We start from the raw sequence: 23,570 nt of genomic DNA on the forward strand, positions 1-23,570 counted from the left end.
TATTTATTTATTTATTTTTTTGAGTTGTAGAAGTCTCTCCACTGTTTGCTAAACTTTCTTGTTTTAACAGTGAGCGGCTGCTTACCATTAGTCTTAAAGCAGACATCTTGAGATGTTTCTTTAGTTAAATAGTTTTGTTTTCTTGTATCTGGTTTGTTTCAGGTGGGTATTGTTTACTACTTTCTTCATACATTTCTCAGAAGTTTGAACTAAAATGACCTAAGAAAACTCAATTTACTCAGACTGCAAGGAAGAATCAAGGTGCAGTGTAAGCCTTCAAGACTAAATCATGCACAATCTATAAGTGAACTGTGCATTCATGTGGACGTGACTTGAAGTGGTTTAGTGTTTTTAGGGTGGAAAATTTTCACTGAACTTTGGATCAAGTCTTTAACAATTTCTAAGGTTTGAAAAATAAGGCTTGATGAAAGGTTACAAACACAGCAGACCAAGCGGCCAACTGGCAAATCTTCCAGAGTGCATTCTCATAGCCAGAAGTAGTTATTAGTAGTAGTAGGCTTTCTAAATGTGTTTTCTTTGGCAGCTAGTACACACAAAAAACCTCTTGGCTACACTCAGAGAAGATTATTAAATTCTTAAATTGTTATTACATTGAATTCTTAATTGAGGATGTTGGGAGTGTCAGTAATCAAAATAGCATCAAGGATGGAGTCGTTCTTGTGGGAAGCATATGGGTTTAGTTGAATGATCACAGAAGAAAACTGAAGTTTTTTAGTGAATGCTTTTTTGCATGCTTTATGGCACATAAGCAACCCTGAGAAGCCCGTGTAATTCACAGCTTGTTTATAGAAATCTTTATTTGTGTAACTGATCCTAATTTTTTTACCTCTGGTTAGCTCACCGTTTAAAATGAAGCCTTTAAAGATGTGGTGGACCTTTTAGTGATGTGTATCGTCCTGCCTTGAATGCTTACTTTCTCAGCCTTCAATAAGAGAACTATGCAATGCTTACTTTGAGACCTACAGGGAATGCAGTGTATGTAAATCTAGGTGTTCATGACTTCAAACAACTGGCTAGATTAAAAGCGCCTATGGAGGTGTAATGGTGATTGCTAGCTTCTACTTATTTTGACAAAGTGAGCTAAAAATCTCCTCCATGGAAGACCCTGAAGCGTGCTAAAACTATGTGGAATCTTTTAAAGCTTAGCATCACTTCTTTGAAAGGATACCCTATGTTTAGCAATGCAAAAGTAAACACACGTTTGATCAGGCTTAATGTAGCAAATTGATAACATTTTTCTAGAGGCAAAAGGGCTTCAGTATTTAAGACTGCAAAGATCCACATGTGGATTTCTTTATTCCTCTGAAGCTTGTATAAAAAAACTTCTAATCCTAAAAAAGGCTGTAAATATTGTTGTTACTCTCCCTGTTCTGAGACAGGAGGTGGATAAGGAACTCCTGCTAGTGTGTTGGTGGTTTGTACAGTGGGAATGGCCACGCAGGACTTCAGAGCAAGCTGCCCTTTGTCATGTGGTGATTTTGCTTCTAGTGAGGAGTTGGCTGAGGTGAGCCTCTGGTGGATGGAGACGCATACAGAGCAGGATAGTTAACAGGACCAGGATGATCAGAAGCAGCATTAACAAACTAGTGCTACTCCAACAGCTACAGCAGTATCTTGTTTGGAGTTTTGTGCTTTACAACTTTCTCATGTTTCAGTGTTGCAGAGTAATTCCTACAGTATGAGCTTGAAGATATTTCTTGTATCGTGAGGTTTAATAGACATGTCAGCTGTTAGCTTGAGAACACATTTAACTTGGGATACAGTTACAGTAACAAGCTGTACCAGGGCTGCTCCAAAAGTAATGCCTTCTATTTTTATCATGTCAACCCATGACAGCAGAGGAGGATGGTGGTGATATGGTGGAAGTTGAACCTTCCTACCAGTATCCTACTACATGTTATTGACGTGTGACAGATGGCAGCAGAGGGACAGTCTGACAAAATGGCATCTGACGTGGAAGGATGTAGGAAGTGAAATGTGTGGAACTGAATTCCACCATGTGGAAACAATTGCACCCATTTGGCCCGGAGTTCTTAGAATTGCTTGACAATCCCTGGATTTCTAGAATATAGAGCAACCCTACAGCAGTGAGGTAAAGGAGCCATAAGAAACCCGGAGTTAGCATCAAGCTGCCATGGCACATTGCCTAGGTGGGGAGCACTGTTATCCTGAAGTTCTACCAGCACTCGATCCGTACACAGTGCAAAAAGTTGCATTAGGACTAGTGGCAGACTCAGCTGTCTACTTTCAAACATCAGCAATTTTTGTCAAGTAATTCAGCTCTGATTGTGAAGATTGAGGATATTCTTCTTTGCCCTTAATTAGCAGTAGATCAGTATGCTTGTGTAAGCTCCTTAAGAGATTCGCTGTTTAGCTTATTTCAATGCAGAGTGGAAATGGATATATATCTTTTGTTTGTTTACCTCAGAAATTAATCTAAACATTGTGCTGCATAGACCGTGCTGCTCAGTTCAGGCTGGGTAACATCAGATTCATCAGCAACTCCTTAGAAATATTTCCCAAGCTCATACATCATCATGAGAGAGAAATAAATTGATTCAAATTACAGTGAGAAATTGCATATCAGATGCTGAGAAATTAACTCCATGGTTGTGAGCAGGAGAAACCTTCGGTAAGTGGGGCATCTGCTGGTGAGGCACTGCAATGAACTGATCTACTGTGTGCTCCAAAGCCCAACACAGGCCATTCTGTGCTCCATTTGTCTGCCAAATAAGCAAGAACCAAGCCTGGCTACTGGGTTCTTTAGTCCAGATCATTCCTTTTCTCTTTGCATAAATCCTTACTTCTCTATCGCTCCTTTAGAGATGTCTGACACATACATTGCAACAGTAATCTTGTGAATGTAGTTTGTTTTTTGTTTTTGTTTTTTTAAAGAAAAGGGAAATAAGCAAGTGAAACTTTTCAGAAGATGTGACACAAGTCTCAAAGCATTTCCAACCCCCCCCCCCCACCCCCCCAAACAAACTTTCATTACAGATTCTCTCTCTGTTAGATTATATGGCTTTCTTTCTTGTATTCTGATACTCTGGTCTGCTGCCCAAGAGTGTGAAAATGAATATTGTGCACAGGGAAACACAACAATAATCTAGAGAGAGAAAATCCAGAGCAACAAAACATGGAAAGCATGATTCAGCACTGAAGCCACATAAATCCTACTAAAAGCAAGAGTAAGAATTAAATTAAGCATTTCATCTTTTTTATCCATTTAACATTGAAATTATGCTGCTCAGTCCTACTGAGCCATCCATAAGTTCTATTGCCTCCAGCAGTGATAACTCTGTCAGTAGAGCCTATAAAATATGAGGTCAGTACCTCCATTGCCTTAACAAATGACTTTTCTGTGATTAAATTATAATTCTGCTGTATGTCTTACAGTTGTGGATGCTCATTAAAAAGCATAGAGGGAAAGCAAGTTTGTTTGCTGTTTCCAGAGTCCAACAGTGTGAACTTGGCCTATGTTTATCCTCTTGCTATCTGACTGCGTTGCTCTAAGTTTCTCAGTTTTGCATTTCTAGTAGTTGGCAGACTCATGAGATTTTTATTTTCCATTTACTGGCAAACAGACAATTTGCTGTAGAATTTATTGATACTAGGCACCTTCCTGATTCTGATAGGCAAAGCTACACTGTCCTTTGCTGGAAGAAGTAAGCCTCATAATGAAGCCTTTGTCAGTAATAAGGAATCTACTTTTTTTCAGCACAGCAATATACATCTTTATAATGGTTAGGGAACTTCTGGTGTAATACTTTAGCATGAGTGTTATTTCTCTTTACCCAGAAGGCATAAGTCAAAAGTACAAGGTTGCACTGAATGTCTGTAGTGTTTTTCTATGATTTTTTTTTTCTTAAAATGGCAATTTAAAATAAAATCTTAGGTAAGTATTAGATTTTTCTTTATATGAAGAAGGTGAGGCTTTCCAAAGTTCTTTCCTTAAAATTATCTAGCACAGTTAAATAGCTGTAGGCACTAAATAAAACAGGAAGGATAAGGAGTACAAGGGAAGGGTGCCGTGGAAGGTATTACTGTCTCCTTTATACTTTAGAGATGAAGGGAAGTTGGAGAGACAACTAGTTTTGTGTCTCTCCAAGCCATTAACATTCCTGTATTCTCTTCTTTTTTTCCACGTGCGTTGGTTGGTCATGGGGTGGATTATTCCACTGAGGTATTTCAGGAGCTTTCAGTAGAAGAAAGAGGCACATCCAGAAGAAATTGGTAAAAATATACTCGAGCAGTTCTATGATTGTAATCATACTGGCACCACAAAACAATCCAAGCTGACCACCTACATCAGCTGTGAGAGAAGAAGATAAACATATGTCATCCAAAGCGTTTGGTTTAGTCTAGGAGGCAAACAAAACCTTGCCACAGTTCAAGTGCTTAATAAATTCAAAATACATAATCCATCACCTTATGAAAACAGAATTACTGTTCTTAAGAATGTTTATGGGGAAAAAAAGACAAATGTGTTTCTTAATTTTAAACAAAGCACATACAACAACATATTTTACTGTGGAATGCGTACTTACTTAAAATATTTCCTACTTCTGTGCTTTCTTAGCCATTCTCTTCCTTTTCCTCCCTATGTTTTTCTTCTCCCCTTTGAATTCCAGAAACTTCCTACTCTTGCAGTTAGTTCAGCATGTTGTATAAATGAAAACTACTGCAAGATTTAATTATTATTCTTAACTGTTTTCCCTACTGTAGGTCATTAGTGGCATGGCAGGAGGCTTATGGAAAAGAAACAGAAGGCAAATATACTTATTATCATTATAGTGTAAAAGGCATTGTTTTTTATTTATAAACCTGGATAGTCTAGGACTTGGGAGGGGAGAGAATTAAAAAAACAAAAACCAGATGTTTTAAACATTATTATTTTTTTTTAATTGATCAGCAATATGTGTTAAAAATTGCCTTACCAAGCAACTCGGGTATGGTCAAGGCCTTCTGCTGCTGAGTTATTCTGTAGCTCAGATCATCGTATTTAATGTCAATAGTCACAAGGTTCTTCCTAATGGTAAAATACATGCAGTATTACTTGAGAGTGCTGTCCATGCTTACCAACATCCATCAGTATGGACTGAGTTCACGCAGTGATGGTGCCTTTTAAAGGACAATCAGGTGGGAATTACAAAAAAAAAGTTTTTTTTTTTAAATAAAAAAAAAAAAAAAAACTGAAAAAGTGTACTAATAGCAATAGTTGTAAGAGGAGGTCATTGGAGGAATTAGAACATAGCCTGAAGAGCAACTCAGCCTAAATCTACACTGTGGGATAAACTCCTTTTTCTTAAAGGCTGCGGAGATAAGCTTGAGGGGAAGTGTTAACTATCTGAAGCCACAGCAGAGACAGTGCTTGGAAATATACCCTCCTGCTGTTGTTTATGTGCAAATGCCTATGTAATCCTGATAATTTCAATGGCTGTATTTGTGCAAAAAATCTCTTGCCCTATACTCAGATGCCTAGTTCTATCCTCTGCTAATAGCCTCTCTTACCTAATTATATTCTTGCTGCAAAAGTGGAAGAGTGGGTAAATCTTTGTTGGAGCAGGACATGTGGAATGATTCAGTGTGAATAAAGAGCTCATCTTTATGTTGCCGTGGCTACAGCATAACCACTAAATGGAAGATAAACATAACAGTAGTGGAATGAAACAGACACAAAAACCAGTTGCGCTCGTGACGTCACGACATTTTAGAACGAATGTAGTGAATATTATTCAGAAGTGTGAACAGTTACAGGCATGGAGGTTGAAAATGGCGATGAGCTTATTCATCTGATGTTCACTGGAAACACGGTGTCGGTTACACAGAGTGACCGCCGTCCCTTTAGTTGCTAATTCTAAAATCTAGGTAACACTGAGTAATAAAAATAATCCTTTTTCCACGGCTTTTAATACTAAGTCCTCCTACAAGCGTCACGTGGTTGCTAGTGGCACTGTACAGTAAGGTAGTAAGCAGTGAACTTTTCCCTTCTGTTGTCAGAAATTAATCAGGACCTGTTTTATAGCTCAGAATAAGTATTTGTTAATACTTGGGCTGAATTCCTATTGGTTAAGGCTTGGTAACAGAAGAATGTTCTGTATTTTTTTTCTTGCCTAATTAAATGATTGTAGGGCTGTACATCATGTTTACAGGCAATAACATAATTAACAAAGATAAAATGTTCTCAAAGGATTATTATCTTTTATGTATTATAATGGGTGTCATTTTCCTAATCTTCATATAGTTTCTGTCCAAGTATAAATGTATGGAAGCATCTGCTGACTGTTGGCTCTACAAGTAATAAACCTTAAGTCACTGAAGCAATGAAATACTCATGAATATTTCATCAGCCAGATTGTTTGCTGTTGTGTATAACTTGAATCTGTGGATATTATCAATTTGTGTACCATTGGCATTAATACTTGTATAGGTGATGTACCTCTGTGGTGTAATTTGGATTATGAAACTATACTAAATGTTCTTTGGCAACTGGATTGTATCTTTCTAGCAAAAAAAACCAACCCACAACATAGAAATCCTTGTACTGGATATACGATGCTTGCTTTTCAAGGGAATTCAGTATCACTTTATTATGTTATAACTGTAAGGCACATATGCCTTATTAAATCACAAGTATACTTGATATTTCTTCTATGAATTTAAATCTATTCAGGTTATATTAGCTCAGCACTACTACTGAGCAACACAGCTACGTGCATAATGTAAGATCTAACATAATTTCGTGGATAAAATGTGTTGTCAGTACCATAGAGACTTATTTTCGCACTAAATCTCTTCTTTGGATATAGTCCCACTTTTTTTCCCTCTATGTAGAATTTTCTTTTACGTGGGTAGAATCACACTGCTTTTCTACTTCAAGAGAATATGGTGCCAGATATTTTCTAAATATTTTTTTAGTATTTAAGTGGTATTAATGCAGTTTTACTAACAGTAGAAAAGAGTATTACACTTTGCTGTGATAAAACCTAGCTCTTCAGAACTTTCACAGCTTTTTTTGCTGATGCATTGAGAGAAAGGGCAGGCAGTTTATCAGCACAGTTTGGGGTTGTCCACTGACTTCTGTGGGATGGATTGCTTGTGTGGACTGTAAGGGTTATGAAATCCACTACCCTTTCTTTATTCTTAACTATGAAAAGTTAGGTAAAATTTTAATTTTGTAAGAGATCATTGGAAAAAGTAACGGAGAACATTGCTTTTAAACTGGAGTTACTTGTTTATGGGATCCACGAGTCTTAGTTGTACCTACGTATTTATATATAAATTCTAATGCAATCTATTAGGCAAAACTGATTATCTCACGGTATCTTTAATAACACTTAAGAGTGTATTTTTAAAAAGGTCCCATCATATTGTGCAACTCTGTTTGCACACTTAGAAGTAATTGATCATTTCTTTATTAGGCAAGCTGTTAAAAACGATTACCTGATGTACTCCGGACTCTTCTTCAGCTTTGCAGAAATGTATTTAATGGCATTTTCTCCTCCAAAACTTGAATAGGTGACAGTGGTAGGGTAATGTGTTTCTTCACATGGGGCAGGGCAAGTGGAGTTGTGGGTTCCTACTGTACATAATCCTTTTACCTCTATATCATCTGAAAATTCAGGAGAAATATCTTGCACGTTTCTGAAAGAGCACTCAGCAGTAAGACTTTTCTAACCTTACAAAATGACTTCTGATTTCTTTTTTTATAAAGATTCATACTGGTTATCCTTAGAAAAGTGGATACTTTTTTGAAGCAACAAATATCTGCAACTAGCACTTAGGAAACTGGAGAAAAAAAAAAAAAAAAAAAAAAGGCAAAATTTCTTTCTGAAGTATAAACTGCAATACACAGTTATTCTTATTGAGGTGGGTGCTACAGTTCTCTATTTGTAGGGCCTGTTGTCTTTCCTCTGCCTCTGAGCTTGTTTTTGCTTACTGGAAGGAAGGAGGCATCTAGGTCTGCTAGGGATGATTTGATGCGTTCTTTCCCCCCGGAATAACTAATTAGTTTATACACTCTCTTAATTATCAGCTTCTTTGAGAAGGGGGAGAGGGGAGAGCTCACATTGCATAGCTGCTCTCAAAGCAAAAGAGGATTTCTAAAATTTATGAAAAGCTACTTCTCAGATTCTCTGGAAAATACCATTAATGATAATCTGCTGTGATGATTAACAAATTCCATATCTGCTGTGTGCAGCTCATTTGCTCATGGGAATGAGCTACATGTGAAACATTCATTTTATTTACAAAAAGATTGCATCTTAAGATCCAGGGATTTTCAGTTAGTTTTTTTTTTTTTTTTTTTTTAATCAGTCACCAAACTTCTTATTCCATCTGATCTCTATTTTCAGAATATTAAATGAACTGGGATGTGCTCCATTTCAGTATTACTTTCAATAATTTGGGGTATTTTCTGCTATTTGGGATTTGCTTACAAAATATTGATATGAAATTATTACTTACGGATTGCAGGATAAACACAATTGTAAGACTTCATTAAATCACACTCTATTCCATTTCCTTAAAAAGAAACATTCTTTTAGGAACTTAATTGAACAACCTACCCTTAGCGTAAAAAAAATAACGTCATCAAAGCCTATGTGCTACTTCATACTTCTCATTATTCATCTGAGATAACAATTCACTCCAGCACAGTGCAGGTACTAAACCCAAAATGGTACATAGTGATAGAGAAGACAAGACTGGGCCAGGATGCTCCCTGGTGGAGTGAACGTCACTGTTGTGTAACAGCCAGGATTGCTTTTGAGGTTGTGGCTCAGTCTTTATGTTGGCTAGCTAAGGCAAGAGATTTCTGGTTGTAGTGTTGGAATTAAAAAAACAAAGAGGGTGGATGGAATCCAGCTGCATCCTAAATACTTCAGACTTCATGGAAGATTACTCACATAACAATTTCTGTCACAGCTCTGGGGCACAGTCTTTTCTTTCAAGATTTTCTTGTCTAAAAATGGCTGATGATCAGATGCTAAGTCCACAGTAGACCAAATACTTTGCTTGTAATCTCAGAATTAAAAAAAGGACAAATATAAGTAATGATCCCAGCTGAAGTTATCCTGCAGAGATCACCTCTGCCATTCAGCAGTGGGATGTCTCCTAGCAAGGTAGTCTTTATATATAATGTGTGTATATATATATATATATATATATATAATATTTACATATTATGATAGTCCAAAGAAATACCTGGAAGGATAAAAGGTGAACAGCCGCACCAATCCTGTATATACCAGGCCTTGCATTCCTGCAAACAGCCATTAGTAGTGTAAATATCTTGGTACTGAAGTTTGATATCAGGCTTGCACTCTCCCCATGGGTATTCTTGAATGATTGACTGTAGGGTATTGATAACAGAAGATCAACGTTTGTCCCTTTTAATATAGATACAGTTTTCCCATATTTTTAAGTGTTAAATGCAGCATGTTTAAGATGTGAAGCAGAAACATGATTTAATTAAGAGGCAATTACAGCTTATGCTTTTGGAATTGTAAAGTCACTTCCACTCTCACACAGCAAAACCAGGACCTGTTCAGACAGCCCAGGGCAGCGGGGTAGTCTTTTCAAGTAGCACCAGGAGAGGATACCAGGATTCTAATAAATCATTAATATTAATGGCACTTGCTGATGTACAGCTATTGCTGTAGCTGCAAAGGCATCATTGCATCAGTAAGACTGCAGGATGCTAACTTGAGTAAAAGCAGATTAAGCAGACCGTCGATGTCACCGAAAGCATTTTTTCATAATGACTGTATTAATTATTTTCTTAATGACGTATTTTAACTTCAGAAGCATCTAATTAATTGCAGTGTCTCAAGAAGAGAACCAGTGACAGCGAGCACTGATATTGTCACTCTTTGGTCGAGGTGCTTACCTTCAGCTGCTGAATCGCGACCTGCGCATGCATGCCGACTGGTGTTAGCAAACCTAACCCATCAAAGCGTGGCATCTCTTTGGGTGAATGGATAACAAACGTGATACCAGCATCAGTATAACCGAGGGCAGGGTCATCGGTGAATTGCTTCTGATGCAAAAAAGAATTATTGAAAACGGTTTCGGTTTTGCTTATGTTCTGAAGATTTAGCAATATTTAAATAGTGCCATGGTTTTTTGGTCTTATTTCTCTAGTTTTTTTTCTAGCAATTTACAGAAGAGTTTGGAAACAAACCAACTGTAATTTCCTTTGTTGATTATATTGCGGGGTTTTCTTCCTGTTACTCTAAATTTCTAGGTTTTTTTTTTTTCTATTCCATGTTCAAAAGCAAGAGGCAAAGGTAAACCTTCATTCTTAACTTAAAGGTTCATTCCTTTCACTTGCTGCTACCCCACGTGTCAACAAGCTTTCCACTGTTCTCTTGAGATCCTGTCACTTCTCTCCCTTACAATTTCTAGTGAGCAAAAGTGAACGTTTAACTCTTCTATAACCGCAGCTTTTAGTTTTCTTTCCTCATCTCACAAGGTATTCCATGAGCTTTGATTTTATTTATTTATTTATTTATTTATTTATTTTTTTGGTCAATTACAATACTAATAAGGCCAGAAACTATTGATAGTGCAAAGACCAGACCCTCAAGTGTTTGCATAAAATTAAATTACTTCTGGTGTTTTTCAGCTGTAGGTACACTGTACACATGCTTGCTTGCAGCTTTCAAAGCCGTTTAGCTGGTACAGAGTCAACAGTCATTCAGAATTTTTAACCCAGTTTTGGATCTTTACAATACACTTTCACTCAGGAGCAGTCTTGAGAAAGAATTTTATGCAAGAAATCTGAATGCCTGATTAAAACAAGAACTCACAAGATAAACAGATGGTTTTATATGATTAAATGTTAAAATCATTAGTATAGCTGTACCTGTTGGACATCAAAAAGTAAATGTAAGCCTCTTCCAGACAAGCTCACACTTCTTGCTGGAAGGTCATTGTGATTAAAAGTGAAGCAGTTTCCATATTCAGTGAAAATGTGTTCAAAATCCTTAAAAAGAGGAAAAAAAATTAGGAAGAATAACACGGGGGGAAAAAACAGAACTTGCATTAGTGAATCAAAATTGTTGGTTGGGTTTTTTCTTTTTTTTTTTTTTTTTTTTTTGTAGATCTTCCCCAAAGGCAACATTAAATTTTACAATTAGGAAAGATGGAAAAAGCATTTCAAATCCCTTTCTGCAAGAAATGACCTATAGAAATTGAAAGGGTAAATTCACATAATTTATTAATGCCCATGAGCTAGTCAAAATCATTAAATGAGGTTTTGATTTTGTACCTATTATGTGCTGTTGAAATGATGCGTTCAGTTCAGTTTTTCCAGCGGTTGTTTAGTGGAGACTGTTTCAAATGTACGTATGATATTGCATAAGGGGGGTAAAATGTCTGCATTTTTTCCCCAAACCATTGCATTGAACTGAAAACCTTTGCTAATATGACTGCATTCCGTAGCTTTAATTTTAGCTATTGGATACTTGAGTGTTTTGAGTCAAGAGAACTCCCTAGTGACTAATTTCTAGAAGCTACAACATATCTAAAGGCTGGATTAACCTGAAGGTTTGTAGGACCGACTCTTCTGTTCACGTATTATATTGAAAATGGGAATTGTTTTTTGGAAAAAATAACATTCAGAGGAGGATCACATTCTTTTGTTACCTTCTGAAACTCCCGAAGACAGGCTACATCAATTTAGAATTCTTTTGGGCTCTGCCTGCAGTTACCCTGGCTGTCCATGTTCTTGATCTCAAGAATAAAATTACATCAGTTGAATGCATCTGTGAAACTATCTCATAGAAAGAAACTCCCTTCAAGCCGATGTCATAGGCTTTTTATAAGGAAGATGGCTGGGTGGAGCTTGAAGGCATAACAGTTTTCAAAGACTGCTATCTAGGCAGAAGTGGGACTGGGCAGGGAGTAATGCAGACTGAAATTCCATGCTACAGCTCAGGGAGTCCAGTAGGCTGTCCTGCTGAGCTGGGCTCCTCCACACAATGATTTACAGCTTGATTTTATTTTATTTTATTTCTTTTTTTCTTTTCTTTCCACTGAATGACTGTAAAGGAAAGCAGAGGGAGTAGCTGGCAAAGCCAGATGTCTAAAGTCAACTGGTAACAACATATCCCCTCCCTCTCCATTCTGTTCTAGTAAAGGCAAAAGTATTTACCTCTGGGTGACATGTCTTCCCAAAAAATTCACATTCTAGCAGTGTGCTGCCATTCAGATAAAATCCGTTTTCCCTTGTGAACTCTTTAATGCTGAAGTTTTGGTTTCCAAGAAGGAAGCCATTTAGCTCTTGGAAATATTTGTCTTCCATAGAAAATGTCTGGACAATTCCAGACGCAATGTTCCAAAGGAAAAAAATGATTTGAAGGTTACTCACTGCATGAGCTTGAAACCTGTCAATGGGAAGGAGAAAGAATTACTTGGAGTTCTGCAGAATTACTGGACCAATTTCAGTGCTCTTTTTGCCAACTATGTGACGTGGTTTGTTGCTTGTTTTCAAACTATACCTCATTCCTGTCCACCACGCTTGCACTTTGATCTCTAGTACATGGATAAACAATGTAGTCTTAATTTCTAGGAAACATTTTCAAACAAGAGAACAGAAAAGGACACCTTCCCAGGACTACTATATAAAGGCCTCTGTTGTGTGGGGCTACTAAAAAACAAGCAAATAAACAAAACAGATTGGCCATCTACATCATCCAACAGCCAGAACTGTAGCGCCGATTAAAAGCTGGACAACTGTGTTTACATGAGGAGCCATGGGAGGACCAATTCCTTTTTGAAAAAAAAAAAAAGAGCTGTGTTCCTTCATTCGTAAAATTGATTTCTATGTGCATCTCATGTACCTGTGCTACTGTGACACTAAGTCTACCTGCTTGTGAGCTCTGTCATTGGTGCCATAGTAGTAGGAACAAAACGTGATCCTTTCTCCTAGAATCCTTTGGAAATCTCGGAACTATGAGATGTTGGATGTGCTAAAAAGACAAAAGAAGATTTGTGCCTCTTTGCTCTGCCAGCAAAGAAAATAATACCTGAAAACAGGAGTGAAGAATAAGCACAACAGGAACAGCAGATGGATGTGGCTGCAAATTGTCACTTAGGCAGACAACTGGTAGCCAACTGTTTTATTGCTATGTGCTGCCACTATAGTTAGAACGAATGGGAGATTTTAATAATGCATGCTCAACTCAAGGAACTTCTACTTGCAGTGTATATTCTACAGTATAACCCAGAAGGACTTTACATAGGGTGATGGGAATGAAAAACAGTGAGGCAGAAAGGCACCAGATGTTTGGGACTTGGACCTTCTGGTTGATTCTGGCAACAAAAGGTAGAATATTTCAGAACTTACCATTCTTGAGAAAACAATGCAAGTAAAATTATTTTTCTCAATTACTTGCATGTTACGTATAAAAAATCGGATTGTAGATTTGTTGCTTTCTTTTCTTAAAAGCAGTTACATCTGAATTGTGGCCACTACTTTCAGCTTTAGTGAAGTTCCTGCTTTGGTATATGGCTTTCTAACACGCCAAATGCTTTTCTCTTACAGATCCCACTGACATCAGCTGGAACTACAAAGGTCGAGCACTAATGAGAAAAAATAACTGCTTTGCCTAAAGTTTCTACATTTGTATGATGTTTGTATTTAAACTTCTCTGAAAATGTTGTCTTTTATTTTTGACTTCTATGACCGATTACTGTCCTTAGTTACCCTATAGAAGGAGCACTCATTGGCTATGATTTTACATGGAAGAATGTTTATACTTCCAGGTTTTGAATATTAAAAATCTGGGGCGTAATTTATCATTTGAAGATGGAGGGAGATTAAAAATCTGCCTTCCCTAATGCCACATTTTCTTCTGTAGCTGAATAGTGGTGTGGAACATAGATCCCAGATTTGTGTTTTGCGGCCTTCATGAAAAGAACTGTGGAGCCCAGCTGCTTTATATTAGCCGGATAAAGAGATGTAGCCTCTCAAGAGCAAGCAACAAGCATAACTTTTACCTGTTCAGGTTGCAAAAAGTCACAGCAGGGAATTTGACATTTTCCACATGCTGAACTACCACTGTAGTGGTGGTTGGCCAGCTGAAGTAGTAGTTAAAGCGACTGCAGATCTGCCAGATGACGATGCCAAGACAGGCTGTGACTACCAGCAGCCACAGCACTCTGCGTGTGCTGCTCTGTGTTTGAACAATTTTATGCACTCCATGGAACGATGTGGATGAGGCAAACTCCTGACGATACTTCCTTCTGTCTTCCAAGCGTGGCAGAAGTTTCTTTGTTAAGTACAGTCGAATCTGATCCAGTTTTCCTAAGTGTTGACCAAATGAAAACACACATTTTTTTTAGATCAGCATTTAAATGGCTTTTAGGAAAGGGAACTATGTAATTAAGATGCTGGAGAGCATCTAGAAAGAGTAATAAACTCTTTGATTAGTGGGCTTCCTTCTAAGGGTAGTCTAGAGTTCTAGAAGATGCATGCTAGATTAGCTAAGTTCTATAATCTCTGTCTGGGAACAGACTATACTGTGCAATATTTTATGCCACGTGATTATTAAGCATAGCAATATAAATGAGTAGTTCCATTTCCATGGAAAAGGTTGGATTTTTGACATAGCACAGGATGCTGTAAAAAGCTAAACATCTGATTATTAAGGTCCTGGTCCTTCCTGCTTGCTCTAAAAGATAAAAAGAGAATTGTGCATTTTTCAGACTTTCACCCTTATATTACTGAAGGTTTCTATGTAAAACTTGGAGGGTTACAGATTCTAAAGGAAATCTACTCTCCTATCCTTAGGTTTGTATTAGTAGATCTAAGTGTGGCACATTTTCTTGCATGAAACATGAGCTTCATTAAACTGATTTACTAGAAGTTGTTACAGTTGGGAGGAGGAGCAAAAGGATGTGCAAGTTTTCTGCCAAAGCTGTCTAGACTACATCAACTCTCTGGGATGTTGCTTTAGCCTGTGAGCAATGTGATAATTAAATTCCAGTTGGTTCTGGATTTCAAAACGTTTCTGAAAGGAAACAGCTTTTTATGGTTTTTTTAATCATTCATATAAGAATTTTAATTCAATGCTAGTATGATTTACTTCAACTATTATGACTATTTCTGCTGGAGAACTGCTCAAAAGTTTCTCTCCTAGCTCTAGTGACTATTGGATCCTTTGCAAAGCTGTTTAGGCATGGGTGCTTTTGTACTTCACATTGTAACAAAGGAGAAATGATTAGAAACTGTTTTCTCTGCAGACCATAGTACCAACCCGAGGTGTATAGGTGGAACAAATTTAATATTCTCTTGTTGCAAGATATAGATATTAGATATAGATATTGGCCACTGATTTTAGGATATGAAAACACTTTTCTTTAAGCATTCATCTTTGGTCTCAGTCTGCGTCTCTTTAAAAAAAAAAAAAAAAAAAAGCAGTGATTTAAATATATTTAAAATGATTGTACAATGTCATTAAATGGTGATGCTGATGATAGATAGACAAAAAGACCTTGGACAAATGTTAGGTCTTAGCTCTCAATAACTTATTGTTTGATATGCATATCTTTTGGTAAGGATATAAAGTACTTTTAATATTGACTCTGCAATTAAAAAATATAATTATGTGGATTTAAAAGAAATATTAACAGAGAATCCAAAGGTTAAAGGATGGATAAGCAAGGGGGTAAGTAAATCAGAGGGTTCCAGGTACAGCAGCAAACAGCATGTTTCAGTGTAGGCAAATATGGAACATGCATGTAATAAGGCAGACAGACCTACGTTCAAGGATGAGTTGCAGATAGTTTGCCTCAGGAAATGCTGACTGCTGAAGAAGCTGTGAGAGCCATGATTGGTCAGAGAAACCTGGTTTCTCAGTCCAATGCTTTTAAAGAAGAAATAAGTTATCTGCATGTGTAACCAGAGATATTAGGACAGGGACTTACTGTTTTGAGTTGGTCTAAAAACTTCATAAATTCACATTATCTTTAATGCTAAGCTGAATTTAAATAAGTTTTTTTTTTTTAACCTTGGTAAGTTGACAATTCATCACAATCCATAAATACTTGAATAGGGAACTAATAGGTAATAGTAATGGGCTCTTTTGATCTAGTGTGGGTGGGAAGATGTAAAAGGACCCAGTGAAAAGAACGGGAAGCTGAGTTCTTTCACAGAAGAAATAAAGTACAGCATCTTGAAAAAGCAGCTTGTCTTCATCTAGAGCTGTTGTTATCTGGAAGGAGTTATTTCAAGCAGGTTCCATGTGGCTTTTGCCACCTTTACAAAGGTTACTTAGTCTGGATAGATTCAGGGTGTTTGTTTATCCTTAATCTAAAAGTCATTACATTAAGACATTGTTCAGAAAAGTCATTGTGTTGTGTTACTTTTATTCTACATGCAAACAGGACCAATAGCTAGAGAGTATTCCTCATGTCCTAAGAGAAACACTTTTCTGCAAGCTTTGTTTCATCTCTCCCTTCTTTATACCTTGAAGATATATATGACTTCTATTTTGGATAAAGTTACAAGAGAGGAGAGGCAATGTTTCTCATTTCATCAGTCCTGACAAAAACACCCAAATGTAACTAAAACTTTTGGTGAGGCACTCTAATACGTCCAATTACTTACCTTTAGCATCAAATTGAGTGAATCTCCCCAGCTGGTCCATGAGGCTGTGCTTATTTCAGTAAGGAGGGAAAGGATACTGTAAGCTGCCTTATCACTGTGATCATTGCTAGCTAATGGCTTTTATAGAAAACTAAATGGGAGGTGATACTTGATGACACAATGCTGGGCAATTTACCTGCCAGGGTTGCTATGTTTTTCCTTTAGATAACATGGTCTGCAAAGTAAAAGAGAAGATTAGTTTTGAGAAGATAATTTTTATGGCAGGATCAGATGTTCAAGTACCTATTACACCAATAATAGTAGAAATGCAGTCTACTGTCTTGTTGCATCACCTTGTAAGTTAATTCTTCATAATTTCTTTTTGTTTTAGAAAGACATCTTCAGAAAAACTGTGCTGTTCCAAGTTGAATACATTCTCCTTAAGTAGATAAGGAACCCTTTCCCTGGAGGGCAGTGGATGTCTGCCTCTAAGCTCCTACCAGCAGCAGGATGTAGCTCACCCTCACTTCCAATAGCTGTCTTTATAACCAGGTGCAGATTTCATGTTTCTGTGGGCTTCAGCAAGAAATGGGCTGCAGTTCTTGAGAACTAACCCTGAGGGTGAGGAAGATGCATGCAGTTGGTCATTCCATTAACTTCTTATCAGAGGGAACAGAAACCACTTTCATGGCGAGTGAACAGTGTATTCTTGTTTGAAAACAATTTCTAGTAAACAACTGGGAATCTAATGAAAGGCAGTGGAAAATAACAGGAAGTTAAAATAAGAGATGTGCTTTGTTAGTCTTTCAGGAAGATTTGAAAACTGTCACATTCACTTTCTGATCTGCAGGGGATGGAGATCTTGGGGTATTTTTTTTACTCTCATAAAGGTCCACTTCAATGCCTGCAGCACGCTTGGGTTCCTGGGTGTGCTAACTTGGCTCCTCAGTGCCTCGCTGGCATTCACAGTTTGCTGGCTATTTTCTGGCAGTGTTTAAGTGATGAGCTGCAAGTTAGATCACTGAGCTCCATTTACTCATTCCAGCGTGAAGAGCGCATTTCTGCACTCTTGGAAACCTTCTTGGAAAGATGGCCTCCTCCTTTTGTTACTTTCGCCTCATGAATGAGGCTTTCTACCACAGTAAGCTTTGAGCAGTACTTGCATTCACTCAGGCAGTAAAGTGCTTAACAGTAAACTGTTTTTCAACATCTATATGTAACTCAGGCGTACCTAATGCACTGCTGAGCAGCTATTTGCTGATCTGCTGATTCCTATTAACACAAAGCACTCTAATTCACAGTACTCGCATTTACATCACTTAAAACTTGCTTGAGTTCTTAAATCAAAATTATACTGCTCTGTTAATACTGCTGTGCATAGGGTTAAAGAAGTACAAAATGCAAGTCGCTCTGCACGCAGCAATTATTGATTCATCTTTCTTAAAAAGTGAATGTCTTACAAAGAGAGTGCTTATGAACTTGTCATATATTCTCTGTTTTACAAAAGAAATCAGTTTCAAATTTTCTTTCTTTTATGGTTGTTTTATGTTAATTCTTAAGCAAATGCTAGGGAGTGAAAACCAATCATCTTGTATTTGTTCATCGTTCCCAAATGGCTTACAATTTTAAGACCGTAAATTGGTCACAGGGAGCTTATTTTTCTCCATTCACTCCTTGTCATACATGTCTACTTATCTAAATCACACAGTCTTTAATTCTTAGTGCAGTAAAGGTTAGAAAAACCAACTGATGACAGCGGTGGTCACAAATTTTGTATTCATACATACTGCAATTTCGTTCTCCAATGTGTTTTGAAGTCGGTCCTCAGTACTTTTGAATTCTTCTACTATACTGCCAACTTTAAGAGGATACTGCAACCAATGCGACTACGTAGCAATTTGCTGAAACAAAGAGATGAGATATCCAGATAAGTTATATTTCTATAGCCTACTTGCAGAACATGTTGTAAGAAAACTTAGGGGCTGATGAAGGAAAATTATACCTATATATATATACTCAAGCATACATATTTAGCTTTCACTGGACTTTTTTCCATAAAATGACAAAATATTTCCTACTGCCATCTGTTTCATTCTATGAAGCTCTTTGCTTAAAATATTCTTTTTTTCCTCTTTTTAATAGAAGCTGATCACTTATTTACCAATAGAGAGGGCTGCAAGTACTCATACTGAATCTATGCATAAAATAGTAGCAAAAACAAAGCATGAGAAGAAAAAAGAAGTGACCACCATCTGTTATGATGTGTTGTCACTGCTGCTTTATGGCAAATGCTGGGATACGTGCAAAATGGCAACTAACTGTAAATGCAGGCATCTGTCTTGTTCCTTCTTTCAAAGCAGGTGTGCCAGGGGAATCAGCAGTGAGGGGCTAGGCTTCCAGAAAAGGCACTCAGAGAAAATTCTATGTCTAACACTTGTTTGGTGTTTTTTCTTGCCATTTTTTTTCTGAGCCTTTTCCAAGTAGTCTTCATCTATCTTGGAGAGTGTCCGGGACATAGTACCTTACACATCCTTTCTGAGGCTGGATGGAAAAGAAGATTCCCATGCCATGTAGAAAGCTGCTATGTGAAGTTGCCTGTATGAATTGCCACAGTTCTGCTTTTTGCTATTTAATGTATTTTTGTATAAGTGAAACATCCAGCTCATTCTAAATTAAAAAAAAATCTGGTTTGGTTATCGTTGTTGAAGTTCAAAGGTGCTACTCTTTGCTTCACTGAAACTGCACATTATTTCAATGCATTAAGATCATTTTGAATTCTAGCCCCCATCTGCCAGCATGCTATTATACCTTCCAGGTAATTCTCATTTGTCAGTTGGAGAAGTGTACAGTCTAGTCCATCATCCAGGCCATTAATGATAATACTGAATAGCATCAGATTAGCAAATTGCTACTGGAGTTTGTCCTGAAGCAGCCCTTTGCTCTTGCTAGGCAGCTCAGCTGCAAACAGCAGCACGAGCTGAGCCACGTGGACGCATGGCAATGGCAGTAGCTTCAGGTTCTGACTTCACTGCACCTGACTAGTAGCCAAGTTTCATGTGTTAGGAGGGAAAAGTAACAGCTTCCCTGTACTGAAGGATAGAACTTTGGAGCGAGTGGCTGCGAGGTGTTAAAAGAGGATAAATTAGACTTGGGGAAGCTCCACGGCAACCGGTGTGTTCTTACACATATGCACAACTCGTTTTTCGTATGTGTACAGTTTTGGGTAATACTGACATGTTTCAGGGATGAAAGGAGGAAGATTTGGAAGTAGCAGTGGGAGCACACCTTCTCCATAATGTGGAAATCAATGATCAGTCAGAATGTGAGGAAAACAAATTGTTCCTCTGGAGCAATTCCAAGAACAGGCACTTGAGGTAACATCTGAGTACAACCAGCAGACAACAGTCAAAAGCAAAATCATCATGAGTGCTGCATGTAAAGAAAACCCAGGTGTAGGAAGAGCAGTGGTAATCTGAGCAGAGTCTGCTTTTGATCACAGGAGTGTTGATGTCAATGCTTCTGACTGGAGTAGGGTCAGAAACTATGTGATGTGGAAGAAATCCTGCTGCATTGTGCAGAGCCACACAAAATAGACAGCAGGGGACGGGGGGGTTGTGCTGGGATGCACGAGATGTAATCGGGAGTTAAGAATGTGTTGAGAAGTGACAACATGGTTCTCTGTGTTTAAGAAGTAGAACAAATACAATATTAAAAAAAATAAATCTTTGCAGCACTATCTCTTTGCTTTGTTTGTACTTTGCAAGACCTTGAGCTCTGTTCCTCCCCCAGATACAAATGCCTGATTGGATTAATAATATTGCATCAACTTCAGGCCAGTTTGTTCAAGCCTCAAGTCACTAGATTTTCTTTTTTCTTGATACAAGCTGTTAATTTCAAACGTTTTTTATACATCAGTGCCTGTTTTGGAAATTGCAAAATACTTATTTGAGAGGAGGATATTTTTTGGTGCTGTATCAATTATCTCCTCTTAACCTTCCCTTTTTGTGCCTTTACTCAAGTCTCTGTTGTAATGTTTTTATTATTGTTTTGACTAGGGAAGTTATTTTCGTTCAGTTCTTATATAGCAAGTAGCACACTAAGGTTCTTTCTGGCTTAGTCTACTAGGTGCTTCAGCTGTGCAATGGGCATTGAGAAGAAAATCAATCAGGGATACACAAAAACAGTGTTGTGAATTGAGCTTATGGTAAATAAAATGAGCCATCAGATGCAGTTCAACCAGTGTGACTACCAACTTATTTATAAAGCAACAACAGAACAATAAAAAATTTACATTTTGTAAAGCCTTTCTGGAAGTCATTTCAGTTCCATACAGTATTTAATGTATAGGTGTAAAGTTAAAGTGGTGTGAAAACTCTTAGGACTCTTTCCAGTGAACAGGACAACAGTGTTCCAGAAAAAAATCAAGAAGTTCAGTTGCACCTTCTCAGCCAAAACCTACCAGTAGTTGCCATACTGCTTGTTTCTGCATTTCACTATTATATTAATGAGTTTGTCATCTGAGAGATCAATTCTTTCACCAATGAAACTAGCAATGTGTACATCTGCACATTGATGTTTTACCTTTTAAATGCTCAATTTCAAAACAGGCACAACTCAATTTGAGCAATTGCAGAAAAGAGGGACTGGGAGCTTCTTGCGAGCTCATAAGCTATGGCTTGGTAGTGAATGGTATTTAGGAATACTCAGTCAGTTGGCAGGAGGTTTGTAATTAGCACAGGGAATTGCTCCTTCACACGGTGTGCACTGCAGTTATTCCTATTGCAGCGGGCTGTGGACTCACAGTGTCAGAGTTATTATATGCAGGGACACGGGTATCACAGGAAGTCCTACACTATCAGAACTGGAAAAATTAGATGGGGAAACTACCTCACTGTAAGCTTGCTTTTTGTTTGTTTGTTTGATTGATTGATTTTTCTAATAGGCTCCTCCCAAGACACCTGCTTTCTAGTAGAAACTTTTATGCTTACCCAACCCACTGCAGGTATTATTACATAGGTAAAAACAATTTGTGCTGAATAACTCCTTGTGTTTCCAGGATAAGCATTGGGAAGTGTTGTGTGGGGTATCTTGAGATTTGTTTTGGGTGAACAAGTCACTTGTAAATACAGTGAAGACTTTTGTTGGATTTCTGATGTTACACAGTCATTCTTACTTCTCTCTCCTCATCAGTTCACATCAGAACAAGTGGACTCTTTACTACAGCTGTATCTGCAAAATACAGGACACTTCTGGCTTACACCAAACCTCCCATTGGCCTAGCTAGAGGGAGGCTCCTTTTCTGCTCTTACAATTCACTTCTTTCAGTGTAAGTTCAGTTTGTCTCCCCTCTGCGACTCCATTGCAGCTGTGATGAACAAAGCTAGTCAACGTCCACAGCTGGGGAAGGGAAACAAAAGGGGGATGAGGGTGGATTAAGAAAGGGGTTTAACAGTTGTCACGCTTGGTCGTGAAGATCATGACAGCTTAAAGACCACAAACTGCAGTTCCTGGAACATGTGCCTTTTTCTTTTTTTTTTTTTTTTTCCCCCACTGTGTTTAACTGTTTGTCTTGTATTCAGCCCAATCAAAAAACAGAACTTTCTCTGCACTGAAGGTTAGAGTCCTTTGGTACATTTCAGAACGAACAGAAGTCTTTGCCTGACTTTCATGCTGTAAAAATAAACAAGCAAGGAAACAGAAAAAAAAAAAAGAGAAAATCTCAAGGACATGCACACATGACTGGCTTTCATAGACTTGCTCAGTCATCCACAGCATGAACAGCAAGCTGTGTGTGTGATTACATCTGCTTCTACCTAGTTCTGCATGTTCAGCATGAAAAAGGGTAATTATGGTGCATTTTGAGAAGAAGGTAATACCATTTAGTTAAAATCAAGGTTACGTTTTGCTTTTAGATATATACGAAGGAGCTTTTTGATCAAGATTCCTTAATGACTGATTATGCTAGTACAAAGAGATGGCAAAGGAGCAGTAGAATCTCAGTGGGGAAAAGTGACTAAACCACTCAAAGAAGGGTTAGATCCCAGATTTGAGCAGCTTGGCAGAAGCATGAGTAGGCATTTATTTCTCCATCATTTATAGAAGTGTCTACAGCTAAGACAGACATAAAGGCTCTGAGTTGAGCCAGACCTTGTGGCTCTTTCAGTCTGTGCTATTATCCAGACTGGCAACAGACAATTTCATAATCAGGTTGTACAAGTTAGCTTTGCTTTTATTTGCTCTATTTATCAGTACCAAGTTCATTATGTACTTTGATGGCTTACTGAAATCACATTCATGTAGCCAGCGAGGTGAATGAGTGATGGAATCAATCAGTTTTGAGGTCTGTAAGCAGAGAATTTGAACGTGTTGGAATTACTGTGATTAATTTCCTAAATTCTTGCAATTTGGCTGATTTATTTGGTTGACTGCAGCTTGTTAGTTGCTGAATCAAAACAGAAATTTCTGTATCTCTTGATTCAGACAGTATTCCCAGCTAGATTTTGGGAGTTTAGTAACCCTGAACCAACCAAGGGTAGTATTACTTCCCGAACTTGCAGTTAATGTTTTGTTAAGCACAAAGCTTAAAAGGGCTCTTAGACTTCAAAGTCTTTCCTATAGGCAGGCAGTATAACTGTTGCAAGCCAGAGAACGATCCTCTGAAAATGCGTTATTCTTTGGGCCCCATGAAAGATACTGAATTGCACAAAGAAACACATTAGCTTCTCTGATGTGGATAAGAGTTCATATTTTTCAGCTGTTCTTGTTCCTTTACTGTATTCACACTCCTTCTTTGCGACATTAGGAAAGCTAACAAGAAGTTTGATTTCACAGTGGAGGTTCAGGATGTCAACTGGAAATGACAAACCAAGCCTTGGTTGCCCATTTTGATTTTGAGATCTGTAGATGGGGCAGGTTATGTTACTGTCACAGTGTGATGGGGTTGGAAGGTCTTGGG

At 37.8% G+C, this 23,570-nt stretch overlaps 1 protein-coding gene across 1 annotated transcript; it reads right to left on the bottom strand.

Annotated features, from left to right (window-relative positions):
* Positions 1 to 4,133: 4,133 nt before the first annotated feature.
* ASIC5 (acid sensing ion channel subunit family member 5) lies at positions 4,134 to 16,676 on the bottom strand (the record flags this gene model as incomplete). Its single annotated transcript, XM_079535073.1, has 10 exons — positions 4,134 to 4,333; positions 4,959 to 5,050; positions 7,465 to 7,633; positions 8,488 to 8,544; positions 9,226 to 9,373; positions 9,911 to 10,060; positions 10,889 to 11,008; positions 12,179 to 12,410; positions 14,026 to 14,332; positions 16,637 to 16,676. 10 exons carry the CDS (start codon positions 16,674 to 16,676, stop codon positions 4,134 to 4,136), a joined length of 1,515 nt encoding a protein of 504 aa, XP_079391199.1.
* Between the last annotated feature and the right edge of the window lie 6,894 nt (positions 16,677 to 23,570).

Source organism: Tetrao urogallus (assembly GCF_951394365.1).
Source record: "Tetrao urogallus genome assembly, chromosome: 4".
NCBI classification, from domain to species: Eukaryota; Metazoa; Chordata; class Aves; order Galliformes; family Phasianidae; genus Tetrao; species Tetrao urogallus.